The sequence below is a fragment of the Salvelinus fontinalis genome, chromosome 12 (genome assembly GCF_029448725.1).
Source record: "Salvelinus fontinalis isolate EN_2023a chromosome 12, ASM2944872v1, whole genome shotgun sequence".
NCBI lineage: Eukaryota > Metazoa > Chordata > Actinopteri > Salmoniformes > Salmonidae > Salvelinus > Salvelinus fontinalis.
Genome location: NC_074676.1, coordinates 37,736,479 through 37,751,224, shown reverse-complemented (window position 1 = coordinate 37,751,224; position 14,746 = coordinate 37,736,479). Strand labels below are relative to the sequence as shown.

The 14,746-nt window shown below is 40.9% G+C and overlaps 1 protein-coding gene across 1 annotated transcript in view; it reads right to left on the bottom strand.

Annotated features, from left to right (window-relative positions):
- The window catches only part of LOC129867324 (xyloside xylosyltransferase 1-like), a 107,196-nt gene that overhangs the window by 41,176 nt on the left and 51,274 nt on the right, over positions 1 to 14,746 (bottom strand). The window contains exon 4 of the mRNA XM_055940653.1: positions 13,621 to 13,753. Within this exon, the coding sequence (XP_055796628.1) occupies positions 13,621 to 13,753 (133 nt within the window). The remainder of the gene's footprint in view (positions 1 to 13,620; positions 13,754 to 14,746) is intronic.

The window sequence follows — 14,746 nt, the reverse complement described above, 5'->3', positions numbered from 1 at the left end:
ATCTGCCTTCCACATTGTTCAGAGCAAGAAACAACCTGATTTTACACAGCAGATTAAACACTGAATCGGAGATGGGGAATAATATTCCTGCTGTTCCCTGCATTGCAGAGATGTTTTGGAGATTGTGCAGGTATAGCGAAAAATGTTTCCATAAAGAGAAAGAAATGGGGATTTAAAGAGTTCGTACTTGGTAGGTGAAAACTCCCACACCTCTACCAAAACATTCACACTATATTCCAAAACCAATTATCCTTTGACGACGTGTCATCTCTGACACACAAGTATAATTACAGGCAGGTAGGTCTTATTTCTCAGACTGAGACAGCCCGTTGACTGTGCAGTGAGGAAAACAGTATTTTAAGACTCTAAACAGATGATTATTTCACTCATATGATGACTAAGGAAGATAAGTGGGTGCTGTGTAGAGTCATATTCTATGTATCAAGAAAATGTTTAGGGAAATGAGACATGAGATAAATGGCCCATAATTGGGCTCAATCAGTATTACTTTCTAACGGGCTTTTACTAGGACGTTTTACTGAAGATGTCCACCGTCAGACCAAGTTGCCTATGGGAGTAAACCAGATCTTGCTGCAACCAGAAAGTAAACCAAGTGGTTGTACAGTCTTATAGTTATTGTCACTCTTTGGTACACAGTGGTCTGACATTTCTCTGTCTATGTCTGGCTGTACATGCAGGTGTTATGCAAGAGGGGCTGCTGGGTTTTACAACATTAAGGATGCAGCTGTGGAAGAAAAAGGAAGAGCATCTTCACCTATAATAAACATTACATTGAAATGATGTGTTGTGAATGAGGCCGAGGAGGGCTGTGCGCTCCTGCATAACGTTGCCTCCATTAGCAATAAAAAAGATAAGGAGCAGAGCGCTTTCTCAGTCCTCTCCACTCAGCACGGAGAGCACTCGAGGAGGAGAGTGGTTACAAACACACACACTGCTTTTCATTCACAAAACCCTTTGCACGTACGCACACACAGACTATATTTATATTTTTGCATTATCATGTGAAGTGTACAACAACTTGAAACTTAAACTATGTATGACAATAACGTTAATACTCCCACTATAGGCCTATCTGTAATACTGAAAAAACATTCCACAATCACATCATTAATGTTTGCTGCCTACTGCAGTTACTGAGTATTTAAGAGCTGCAGTTAAGTTGACATTTAAAACGGTTAAGGTAAGAGTTAGGTAAGTGTAAAAGTAGGGGTTAAAGTTAAGGGATAGGAAAGAGGAAGGGGGATACCTAGTCAGTCGTACAACAATTCCTTCAACTGAAATGTGTCTTTCCGCATATAGGTTAGGGTAGGGACGTCCCAAGGATTCCGGATAGTACTAACCTTTTCTTCCCACAATTTGAACTGACTTGTTTTACGGACTGATTCTACTTCAGTCTGTTGAGCTATGATGCCCCCCTACATTGGACAAATAGACTGGCAGGGTAAGTTATCCCTTCATCAATGGTGCGAGCACGTACAGGGTCTTGACGTGGGTCCTCTTGGGGATTACGTTAAACTGGGAACTGTGTTTGGTAAGTGACGTGAACACTTGTCTGTGTGTGTACATCCAGGCATGGAGCAGTTCCTGGTTCGAGGACCAGCGAGTGGCTACGGTGGGAGCAGAGATGATTATCTTGTTGGAGAAACTGGAGCCCTCCGCGACCTGGGCAGAAAGTTATGGTTGTGACTGTAATCGCTTCGTCTGAAATATAAACCCTCTGCTCTGGCCAGTGCAGACAGCATCCCTATTGAAAAATCACTGCATAGAGCCAGTGTTAGAACGATTGACTCTGGTGTCACCAGAAGAAAGGACCAGTGAGCCAAGCACAGGATAGACAAGGCTGGTGTCTTCACTCCAGAGGTGTACAGACAAGGGGACACATACATGAGACAACAGACAAGTGGTGATGAGTGACAGAAGAAATACACTATAAATGTTTCCTGTAGGCTGGATTGTGGTGTATGTTTTTAAAATGTTGTATTGATTGCTGCTGCCTTCTTGGCCAGGTCTCCCTTGCAAAAAATACTGTTTCAATGCGATTTTCCTGGTTAAATAAAGGTGAAATTAAATTATACCTATCTCCCCATCCTTCAACAAGTGACTGCTTGAGTACACTGAGTGGCCAGATACAGTATGAACTGCCATACGCTGCCTATACCAGTTGTGTTGACATCACTGGAGATTCGCAAAATGCTTTGTGTTCGTTGAGGACTTAGGTTCAGTTGCTCAGGAGGGAAAAGTGCTCTGTAGTGTAAAATAGTACTATTAGCCAGCCAATTTACATTTATGTAAATGTTCGGGTCATGAGTTTCTGCTAAGAGTAAAATATTGAGCAGCGAAAATAGGACATTCATCTTGTCTAGACAACCTTCTGGAGAGTGAATATTGAGCAGTGAAAATAGGATATTCATATTGTCTACACAACCTTCTGGAGAGTGAATATTGAGCAGTGAAAATAGGATATTCATATTGTCTACACAACCTTCTGGAGAGTGAATATTGAGCAGTGAAAATAGGATATTCATATTGTCTACACAACCTTCTGGAGAGTGAATATTGAGCAGTGAAAATAGGATATTCATATTGTCTACACAACCTTCTGAAGAGTGAATATTGAGCAGTGAAAATAGGATATTCATATTGTCTACACAACCTTCTGGAGAGTGAATATTGAGCAGTGAAAATAGGATATTCATATTGTCTACACAACCTTCTGGAGAGTGAATATTGAGCAGTGAAAATAGGATATTCATATTGTCTACACAACCTTCTGGAGAGTGAATATTGAGCAGTGAAAATAGGATATTCATATTGTCTAGACAACCTTCTGGAGAGTGAATATTGAGCAGTGAAAATAGGATATTCATATTGTCTACACAACCTTCTGGAGAGTGAATATTGAGCAGTGAAAATAGGATATTCATATTGTCTACACAACCTTCTGGAGAGTGAATATTGAGCAGTGAAAATAGGATATTCATATTGTCTACACAACCTTCTGGAGAGTGAATATTGAGCAGTGAAAATAGGATATTCATATTGTCTACACAACCTTCTGGAGAGTGAATATTGAGCAGTGAAAATAGGATATTCATATTGTCTACACAACCTTCTGGAGAGTGAATATTGAGCAGTGAAAATAGGATATTCATATTGTCTACACAACCTTCTGGAGAGTGAATATTGAGCAGTGAAAATAGGATATTCATATTGTCTACACAACCTTCTGGAGAGTGAATATTGAGCAGTGAAAATAGGATATTCATATTGTCTACACAACCTTCTGGAGAGTGAATATTGAGCAGTGAAAATAGGATATTCATATTGTCTGCACAACCTTCTGGAGAGTGAATATTGAGCAGTGAAAATAGGATATTCATATTGTCTACACAACCTTCTGGAGAATGAATATTGAGCAGTGAAAATAGGATATTCATATTGTCTACACAACCTTCTGGAGAGTGAATATTGAGCAGTGAAAATAGGATATTCATATTGTCTACACAACCTTCTGGAGAGTGAATATTGAGCAGTGAAAATAGGATATTCATATTGTCTACACAACCTTCTGGAGAGTGAATATTGAGCAGTGAAAATAGGATATTCATATTGTCTACACAACCTTCTGGAGAGTGAATATTGAGCAGTGAAAATAGGATATTCATATTGTCTACACAACCTTCTGGAGAGTGAATATTGAGCAGTGAAAATAGGATATTCATATTGTCTACACAACCTTCTGGAGAGTGAATATTGAGCAGTGAAAATAGGATATTCATATTGTCTACACAACCTTCTGGAGAGTGAATATTGAGCAGTGAAAATAGGATATTCATATTGTCTACACAACCTTCTGGAGAGTGAATATTGAGCAGTGAAAATAGGATATTCATATTGTCTACACAACCTTCTGGAGAGTGAATATTGAGCAGTGAAAATAGGATATTCATATTGTCTACACAACCTTCTGGAGAGTGAATATTGAGCAGTGAAAATAGGATATTCATATTGTCTACACAACCTTCTGGAGAGTGAATATTGAGCAGTGAAAATAGGATATTCATATTGTCTACACAACCTTCTGGAGAGTGAATATTGAGCAGTGAAAATAGGATATTCATATTGTCTAGACAACCTTCTGGAGAGTGAATATTGAGCAGTGAAAATAGGATATTCATATTGTCTAGACAACCTTCTGGAGAGTGAATATTGAGCAGTGAAAATAGGATATTCATATTGTCTAGACAACCTTCTGGAGAGTGAATATTGAGCAGTGAAAATAGGATATTCATATTGTCTAGACAACCTTCTGGAGAGTGAATATTGAGCAGTGAAAATAGGACATTCATATTGTCTACACAACCTTCTGGAGAGTGAATATTGAGCAGTGAAAATAGGATATTCATATTGTCTAGACAACCTTCTGGAGAGTGAATATTGAGCAGTGAAAATAGGATATTCATATTGTCTACACAACCTTCTGGAGAGTGAATATTGAGCAGTGAAAATAGGATATTCATATTGTCTACACAACCTTCTGGAGAGTGAATATTGAGCAGTGAAAATAGGATATTCATATTGTCTAGACAACCTTCTGGAGAGTGAATATTGAGCAGTGAAAATAGGATATTCATATTGTCTACACAACCTTCTGGAGAGTGAATATTGAGCAGTGAAAATAGGATATTCATATTGTCTACACAACCTTCTGGAGAGTGAATATTGAGCAGTGAAAATAGGACATTCATATTGTCTACACAACCTTCTGGAGAGTGAATATTGAGCAGTGAAAATAGGATATTCATATTGTCTACACAACCTTCTGGAGAGTGAATATTGAGCAGTGAAAATAGGATATTCATATTGTCTACACAACCTTCTGGAGAGTGAATATTGAGCAGTGAAAATAGGATATTCATATTGTCTACACAACCTTCTGGAGAGTGAATATTGAGCAGTGAAAATAGGATATTCATATTGTCTAGACAACCTTCTGGAGAGTGAATATTGAGCAGTGAAAATAGGATATTCATATTGTCTAGACAACCTTCTGGAGAGTGAATATTGAGCAGTGAAAATAGGACATTCATATTGTCTACACAACCTTCTGGAGAGTGAATATTGAGCAGTGAAAATAGGATATTCATATTGTCTACACAACCTTCTGGAGAGTGAATATTGAGCAGTGAAAATAGGATATTCATATTGTCTAGACAACCTTCTGGAGAGTGAATATTGAGCAGTGAAAATAGGATATTCATATTGTCTACACAACCTTCTGGAGAGTGAATATTGAGCAGTGAAAATAGGATATTCATATTGTCTACACAACCTTCTGGAGAGTGAATATTGAGCAGTGAAAATAGGATATTCATATTGTCTACACAACCTTCTGGAGAGTGAATATTGAGCAGTGAAAATAGGATATTCATATTGTCTACACAACCTTCTGGAGAGTGAATATTGAGAAAAAAGCTTTTCCTGAAAGCACACGCAAGATTGATGATATGCAAGTCCAACTAAATTGGATTCTTTCCCAGGCTTTTTATTTCTTTCACAAAAGGTGTCTTGTTAAACTTGTTAAACAAGTCTTGCGAAGATGAATTTGCTTCTGATGTGGAGAAGAGTGGGATAACAAAAGACTGTCAATTAAGCGCTTTTCCTCTCTAGACTGAGACTACCCCCTCTGACACTTGGGCCTGGGTAGGAATAAGAGCAGAGAGATGCTGTGTACTTATACTTCTCATTAACTGCATAGAAAGTTCTAAGAAAAATCCTGGAAGAGGCACAGCACACACTGCCCAGGCACCGGTCCCATGCATCCATCTCCATAGCATTTGTACTCAATGAAGGAGGGGGAGATGGGATCTCTAGCCAAAAGTGAGAGGGGTTAGTTAGCAAAACATTGCCTAAGTATACAATGCTAGAGCTGCAGACACTCAAGTTCATTCCATCTTCATTTCATGCACACTCGCTCACACACAGTCATTGATGTACACTCCCTCCTTCTAAAATCTACAAGACTTCCAGACTTGTTTGTTTACAGCAGTAAGCAGATGCTCCACAACCCTTAACTGTGAGCATGGCCCAGTCTCTCTCTCTCTCACACACACACACACACACACACACACACACACACACACACACACACACACACACACACACACACACACACACACACACACACACACACACACACACACACACACAACGTCCTGTTTTGATGCAGGACCCGGGTGGAAAACAATGCTGCAGTCTTAACGGACCAGTGGTATTTGTGTTGGTGGCTGTGAATGGGATGTTACAATCAGGCCAGGAACAAAGGCTGGGAATGAAGGAGCTCAGAGCCCAGGCTCACTCCCACACAGCTGGAATTGAAGGAAAACAGCTCTGGAGCAGGTCCAACAACATACCACCTTTACCTACCAGACCACTGATCAGATTTTCAGTGAAGTAAAAGACTAAATAATTTTATGTAAATAGCAGGAACACCTATGATAAATCTCTTTATACAACCATATTGCCTCATATCTTATGGAGCACAGCCCACGTGTGCATGTGGCTCTGTTTACTTCAACAATGGAGGGGAATTGATTTTCCTATACTAAAGCTTTCAGTCCATTTACAGTCTCCCCCTATAGTACAGAATATACACTGAGTGTACATTAGGCACACCTGCTCTTTCCATGACATAAACTGACCAGGTGAAAGCTATGATCCCTTATTGATGTCATTTGTTAAATCCTCTTAATTGAGACATGGATTGTGTATGTGTGCCATTCAGAGGGTGAATGGGCAAGACAAAATATTTAAGTGCCTTTGAATGGCGTACTGTAGTAGGTGCCAGGCGCACCGGTTTGTGTCAAGAACTGCAACGCTGCTGGGTTTATCCACGCTCAACAGTTTCATGTGTGTATCAAGAATAATCCACCACCCAAAGGACATCCAGCCAACTTGACAACAGTGGGAAGCATTGGAGTCAACATGGGCCAGCATCCCTGTGGAACGCTTTCGACACCTTGTAGAGCCCATGCTCCAACGAATTGAGCCTGTTCTGAGGGCAAGGGGGGGTGCAACTCAATATTAGGAAGGTGTTCCTAAGGGTGTTTCTCAAAACGCACACTACTGTGCTCTGAGCATGCGAATTGGAGTACGGGAGGCTCGGAATATAAGTCCAAATCAAAGTATGCGAAACGGAGTACGGAGGGCACTTCTCAAATGCATACTCTGTTTGTACATACTTTGAAGCATGCATCGATGCAAGCATCAACAGAAAGTATGCAAAGAAATATGGCTCAACCACGTAAAAAGATTACGCACATTTTCATGAAATCAATGGTGGCCATTATTTGAGCTGAAGTGAGATAAAATATACTCAGACTTCAGAATGAAATGTTGCCTATTCACATATCACATTGCCAGACTACAATATTTTAACTTGATATGTTAATATATACATGCTGTGTTCATTTTGGCATGGTTACCTGCCTACAATACCCACTCTAGGTCGCAAGCCCATATTAAGTCAATAGAGCTAACTGGCTAGCTACTACTGTTCGCTAGTCAGATAGCTAGCTAGCTAACAATTATTTGTGGCTAACTACCCACGAAGAATAGACATCTACCTTGGATAACATTGGTTTTAGGTCATTTTTGCCTGTTATACTATCTGGTTAGCTACATTAATACGATTCACATATAGCTAGCTGATAGTTATGAAGTAAAAATGTTTGCTTTGTGTATATCTTGTTTCGTCTCCATTGTTGCCATTGTCCTGGCTGGAAGAAGGTTCAGTGAATGGGGAGATGCGGCGTGAGGTCATACAGTAGAGGGAGTGCGAGTGCTTCTCAAATGTAATGTTTTATGCATTCTCCACACTCTCATCCTCACAAGAACGTACTGAAGAGAATGTCCTCGGAGGAGCATGAGACTGTGGAGCACGGCAGTATGCATAGAGAAACACCCTCGGTGTACACTATACACTGCATTAGGTACTGGTGAGCCTCTCCCTACTCTGTATTATACTTTTGTGTTGTAGGTTCCAGGGCCATTGACACACACTGCATCCCTCCCTCAAGCCCAAGATACAGGGGGAGAAGGGAGGATGTTCAGAGTGGAATCACACATTAAACAATCTTATTGGATGAAATTCACAGCACTGTGTTCTGGGAGCCTGCTTCTCCTTAGGCAGCATCCATCAATGCTTATATCAGTTTGTCTCAGACATTTCAAGCTAACATTTTTACACTACTTTCTTTAAAAAAATGTTTTTGTAATTTAGCAGACGCTCTTATCCAGAGTGACATACAGGAGCAATTAGGGTTAAGGCCTTGCTCAAGGGCACATTGACAGAACCTGTCAGTTACTGACCCAACACTCTTAAATCGCTAGGCTTCCTGCCCCCAATGATTTTCTTAAGCCTTACTTCACTCACATAATAACGGTAAAAATGGGGCATTCTATAGAGAACACTCACTGACTCAACATAGACTGACTAAAGGATGTTTACGGCTATTTACGGGATGTGCCGGTATGCACATTTCTGAAGCGTGATACATCTGTTTTGGTAGAGGGTAAAACAATTGGCTAAGTGCTGTGTATTCCCTCTCCAGCTATGGCGTCTAGAAAGAGTGGAAGGAGGGAGGGAGGGAGGGATAGAAGAGATGGAGGGATGGAAGAGATGGAAGAAAGAAGAGCGAGGGAAGGAGAGGGGTAGAAAACAAAACCATGAGCTGAGACTATTAGCTGTCTCTAGTACCACCTAGGGGAGATGATGTCTATGGCATGTTAAAGTTGTTGCTGGCTGGTTTACACAGTGTGAACGAACAGTTAACAGATTTACTCAAGTCAAAGGAGACTAAGCAATATGAGGCGAGTCTGAATCAGTTGTTATGAGACAGATTCTGGCTACATCAGAGTAGTTGAAACCTATTTAGAAAAACGTTGTGAAACTACCCCAGAGCGAGTTGATGATGACAACATTTGTGTAACTATAAATTATAAATACATTTTCTGTTTGATCAAAAACATTGTCTCTCTGTTTGCCCCCTAAGTATTACAGAGGAGCCTGTTTATCTTAGTGCAACTGTTCAAATAGTTTCCCCTGCAAACACACAATTTTATGGCAGAGCTACTTACTGCGGGATTAAAGTGAGAAGATCAATATGATACGGAAAAGTAATTTAGCAGTGGATGTGGACACTGGACACTAGAGGTCGACCGATTAATCGGAATGGCCGATTAATTAGGGCCGATTTCAAGTTTTCATAACAATTTTTATTTTACACCTTTATTTAACTAGGCAAGTCAGTTAAGAACACATTCTTATTTTCAATGACAGCCTAGGAACGGTGGGTTAACTGCCTTGTTCAGGGGCAGAACGACAGATTTTTACCTTGTCAGCTCAGGGATTCTATCTTGCAACCTTACGGTTAACTAGTCCAACGGTCTAACCACCTGCCTCACGAGGAGCCTGCCTGTTACGCGAATGCAGTAAGAAGCCAAGGTAAGTTGCTAGCTAGCATTAAACTTATCTCATAAAAAACAATCAATCAATCATAATCACTAGTTAACTACACATGGTTGATATTACTAGTTTATCTAGCGTGTCCTGCGTTGCATATAATCGATGCGGTGGCATTCGCGAAAAAGGACTGTCGTTGCTCCAACGTGTACCTAACCATAAACATCAAAGCCTTTCTTAAAATCAATACACAGAAGTATATATTTTTTAAACCTGCATATTTAGCTAAAAGAAATCCAGGTTAGCAGGCAATATTAACCAGGTGAAATTGTGTCACTTCTCTTGCGTTCATTGCACGCACAGTCAGGGTATATGCAACAGTTTGGGCCGCCTGGCTCAAGGCTCGTATTTCTGTGTGTTATTATGTTATAATTAAGTCTATGATTTGATAGAGCAGTCTGACTGAGCGATGGTAGGCACCAGCAGGCTCGTAAGCATTCATTCAAACAGCACTTTAGTGCGTTTTGCCAGCAGCTCTTCGCAATGCTTCAAGCATTGCGCTGTTTATAACTTCAAGCCTATCAACTCCCGAGATTAGGCTGGTGTAACGGATGTGAAATGGCTAGCTAGTTAGCGGGGTGCACGCTAATAGTGTTTCAAACGTCACTTGCTCTGAGACTTGGAGTAGTTGTTCCACTTGCTCTGCATGCCCTGCATGCTTCAGGGTGGCTGTTGTCGATGTGTTCCTGGTTCGAGCCCAGGTAGCGGCGAGGAGAGGGATGGAAGCTATACTGTTACACTGGCAATACTAAAGTGCCTATAAGAACATCCAATAGTCAAAGGTGTATGAAATACAAATCGTATAGAGAGAAATAGTCCTATAATTCCTATAATAACTACAACCTAAAACTTCTTACCTGGGAATATTGAAGACTCATGTTAAAAGGAACCACCAGCTTTCATATGTTCTCATGTTCTGAGCAAGGAACTTAAACGTTAGCATATTTGACTTTTACTTTCTTCCCCAACACTTTGTTTGTGCATTATTTAAACCAAATTGAACATGTTTCATTATTTATTTGAGGCTAAATTGATTTTATTGGTGTATTATATTAAGTTAAAATAAGTGTTCATTCAGTATTGTTATAATAGTCATTATTACAAATACATATATATTTTTTTTTACCTGTTGAGGCTGGGGGCGCTGTTGTCACTATTTATGCTAATCGTGTAATTTTTGAAACGGCTTCCCACAAAATTCTTGATCGTACAATATGCATATTATTATTATTATTGGATAGAAAACAGTCTATAGTTTCTATAGGAGTTGAAATTTTGTCTCTAAGTGGAACAGAACCCATTCTACAGCAATTTCCCTGACATGGAGTCAGATTTCAGAAATGTTGGCCCCTGATCTGGAGTCAGTTAAAAGGCCACAGTTATTGCTATGAGTATACGGACACTGCTTACGTCTTCCCCTGGATGCCTTTACGTGATGACGATTTGAATGGGGTCGATTGCGCGTTCACAGGCACTACAAATTAAAAAACCCTGTAGCTAGGAACTCTTTTCTTGCTGCGTTATGCGCCTGGAGGACATCGACCCGCACTTGTTCCAAGCATTAGTGGAGGGAGTAATATTACTCTGGTCATGTTTCTACTCGTTATAGGAGTTAAAAACATCATAAGGTAGTTAATTTAAAGCGTTTTATAGCAATTTATATCCGTTTAGTGCGATTTTGGGACATTTATTTCTGAAACGCTGTGAATTGCTGGGCACGCTTCCAGTTCATCCCGAACGCAGTTGGCATTTCCACATGGCAAGAGGACAGCTTTCCACCAAAAGACGATTAGACCCAAGAAAGGATCCTTTGCCCAAGATACTGATGGAAGAACAGCTCAAAGTAGGACATTTTTATTATGATAAATCGTGTTTCTGTCGAAAAATGTTAGTGGCTTAGGACGCCATGTTTTTTGACGTAGCTTCGCTTGGCGCAAACTGTATTGAAAAGTAAGGATAATTTAAAAAATGTAATTCCGCGATTGTATTAAGAATTAAATTGTCTATCAATCCCTGTCCACCCTATATTTTTTAGTCACGTTTATGAGTATTTATGTATAAGAGTAGATCACTGTCTAATATGTCGCACGGACATTTTCTCACCAGCTGGGCTACATTTCACATTGTCTAACCATGATTTTGGTGGCTAAATATGCACATTTTCGATCAAACTCTATATGGATTGTGTAATATGATGTTACAGGAGTGTCATCTGAAGAATTCTGAGAAGGTTAGTGAAAAAATTAATATATTTTGGCGATGTTGACGTTATCGCTCACTTTGGCTAGAATCAATGCTGGGCTGCTATGTGCTATGTGCTATGCTAATATAACGATTTATTGTGTTTTCGCTGTAAGACACTTAGAAAATCTGAAATATTGTCTGTATTCACAGGATCTGTGTCTTTCGATTAGTGTATGCTGTGTATTTTTACGAAATGTTTGATGATTAGTAAGTAGGTAAACACGTTGCTCTATGTAGTTATTCTAGTCCATTTGTGACGGTGGGTGCAATTGTAACCTATGCCATCTACCTGAAATATGCACATTTTTCTAACAAAACCTATCCCATACCATAAATATGTTATCAGACTGTCATCTGATGAGTTTTTTTCTTGGTTAGGGGCTATAAATATCTTAGTTTAGCCGAATTGGTGATAGCTACTGGTGTTGGTGGACAAATAAAAGATGGTGGATTATGCTAATGTGTTTTTAGGTAATAGGTTTACATCTTTACATATTGTGTCTTCCCTGTAAAACATTTTAAAAATCGGACATGTTGGCTGGATTCACAAGATCTGTGTCTTTCATTAGCTGTATTGGACTTTAATGTGTGAAAGTTAAATATTTAAAAAAAATATTTTTTTTGAATTTCGCGGCTCTGCCTTTTCAGTGGGGGTGGGCGGGGAGTGCCGCTAGCGGCACCCTCATCCTAGACAGGTTAATCGGCCGATTAATCGGTATCGGCTTTTTTGGTCCTCCAATAATCGGTATTGGTGTTGAAAAATCATAATCGGTCGACCTCTACTGGACACACACACACACACACACACACACACACACACACACACACACACACACACACACACACACACACACACACACACACACACACACACACACACAAATGTAATTCTTCCTAGAACCATAGGCTCTTGTGGTTTTGCCAAAGATGGGATTTGGCATCTTAAATCACAAGATGTGTTTTATACTACTTACCTTTGACTTCATATAAGCCATCTCTCCTCTACAATGTGTACAGGGTTTCATGGAGCATGTGTTTTGAGCCTGCAGGCAGGCTGATGTGATGAGCTTGGATAAGAGCAGAGGAAAGTGGAGGAGAGGCGTAGAGGATAGGGGAGGGGGGAGAGGAGAACACAGCGACAGCCTGCTGGAATGGGAACTGTCCTCCAGTGAACAGAGGCAGCACTGATGAGCACAGGAGCACAGTGCTTCCTGTTGTTGCAGCCTAAAAAACACTGACCTTCAGAATGTCATATCATACACACACATGTATCGTGCACACACGTTTCCTTTTGCTGCTCACGTCCGTCCCCTCTCCCCGACTCCCCCATCTCCAACCTCCTCCTCAGCAAGACTCTCCACACATCTGTCTCTCCCAACGTCCCTCTCCTCACTTCCCCTTTCCATATAAAAACCCTCGACAGCAGGGCTCTGAGCGGACTTCCTCTCTGCCAGCTCCTGTCACTGTCACTTTGGTGGGAACGCACAGCAAGAGAGCACTCGGAACTCAAAAGAGGCCCTCTCAATTTCAGCTTTTAGAGTGCCCAACTTTCAACAGACTAGCATCGACTGACCACAAGAACATATCGACAAGTTCTGCCTCTCAAAGCAATGTGCTTCAGCGGTTCTGGTCTGCTCTCATATATTAAATAGTACTGTGATGTTGTTTGTCACGGTTTAAGAAATAGATTTTAGTGATGGTAAATGGTCTTCGTTATTTGTGGCAGTGAAACAAATGGTTAAATAACACACTGTGATCCTTTCCAATCCCACGAGTCCTCGTGTTTCATGTGTGCACGCACGTGTGTGTGTGTGTGTGTGTGTGTTGAATACCTGTATACCGGCTGCATCTCTCGGGCGATGCCGATCACAGCTCCGGGAGGGAATCGATCAAACTCCAGAAACAGCTCCCTGATGTTGCTCCTGTACTTCAGATCCAGGTCCAGCTGTACAATGCGCTGCAGATCTGAAACAGAGTTAAAGACATAACCACTCAGAAATTAACACTTCTTGATAGCACCTGTTGAGTAGCAGATTATTTTGGCTATACATCATATCGGCTAAGAATATCAGCTATTAGTGCTGAGTGATCAGTGCTTTTTCAAGTCTGTTCCGTTTTGGTTCAATTATGCAAAAATAATTACGGTTTCCGAATTTAAAAAACTATAATTGATTTATTTTATGCACTATGCATTGTGTGTTGAATGCTGTAACACAGAATAAAAAATAAAAGTCCCATGATGGAAGTGACTGCCCATTACTGCCTATCACTTATTAACAATAATTTATTTACATTACTTTAATAAAATATTTCAGGAGTATATTATATTTTATTAATTTGATGACTTTATTATTTCATTCCAAGTCATCATCTTTTTTTTTTTTTATCTTTAAAAAAAAAAAAAATCTCCCCTTTTCTCCCCAATTTTCGTGGTATCCAATCGCTAGTAATTACTATCTTGTCTCATCGCTACAACTCCCGTACGGGCTCGGGAGAGACGAAGGTCGAAAGCCATGCGTCCTCCAAAGCACAACCCAACCAAGCCGCACTGCTTCTTTAACACAGTGCGCCTCCAACCCGGAAGCCAGCCGCACCAATGTGTCGGAGGAAACACCGTGCACCTGGCCCCCTTGGTTAGCGCGCACTGCGCCCAGCCCGCCACAGGAGTCGCTGGAGCGCGATGAGACAAGGAAATCCCTACCGGCCAAACCCTCCCTAACCCGGACGACGCTAGCCCAATTGTGCGTCGCCCCACGGACCTCCTGGTCGCGGCCGGCTGCGACAGAGCCTGGGGGCGAACCCAGAGACTCTGGTGGCGCAGTTAGCACTGCGATGCAGTGCCCTAGACCACTGCGCCACCCGGGAGGCCTGGCCTCTCCATTGTGACCTCAACTCTGAGATTGGGACAGAGACACGTTTGATTAAAGTGCATGCCACTGTCTGATATCAAGAAGCTGG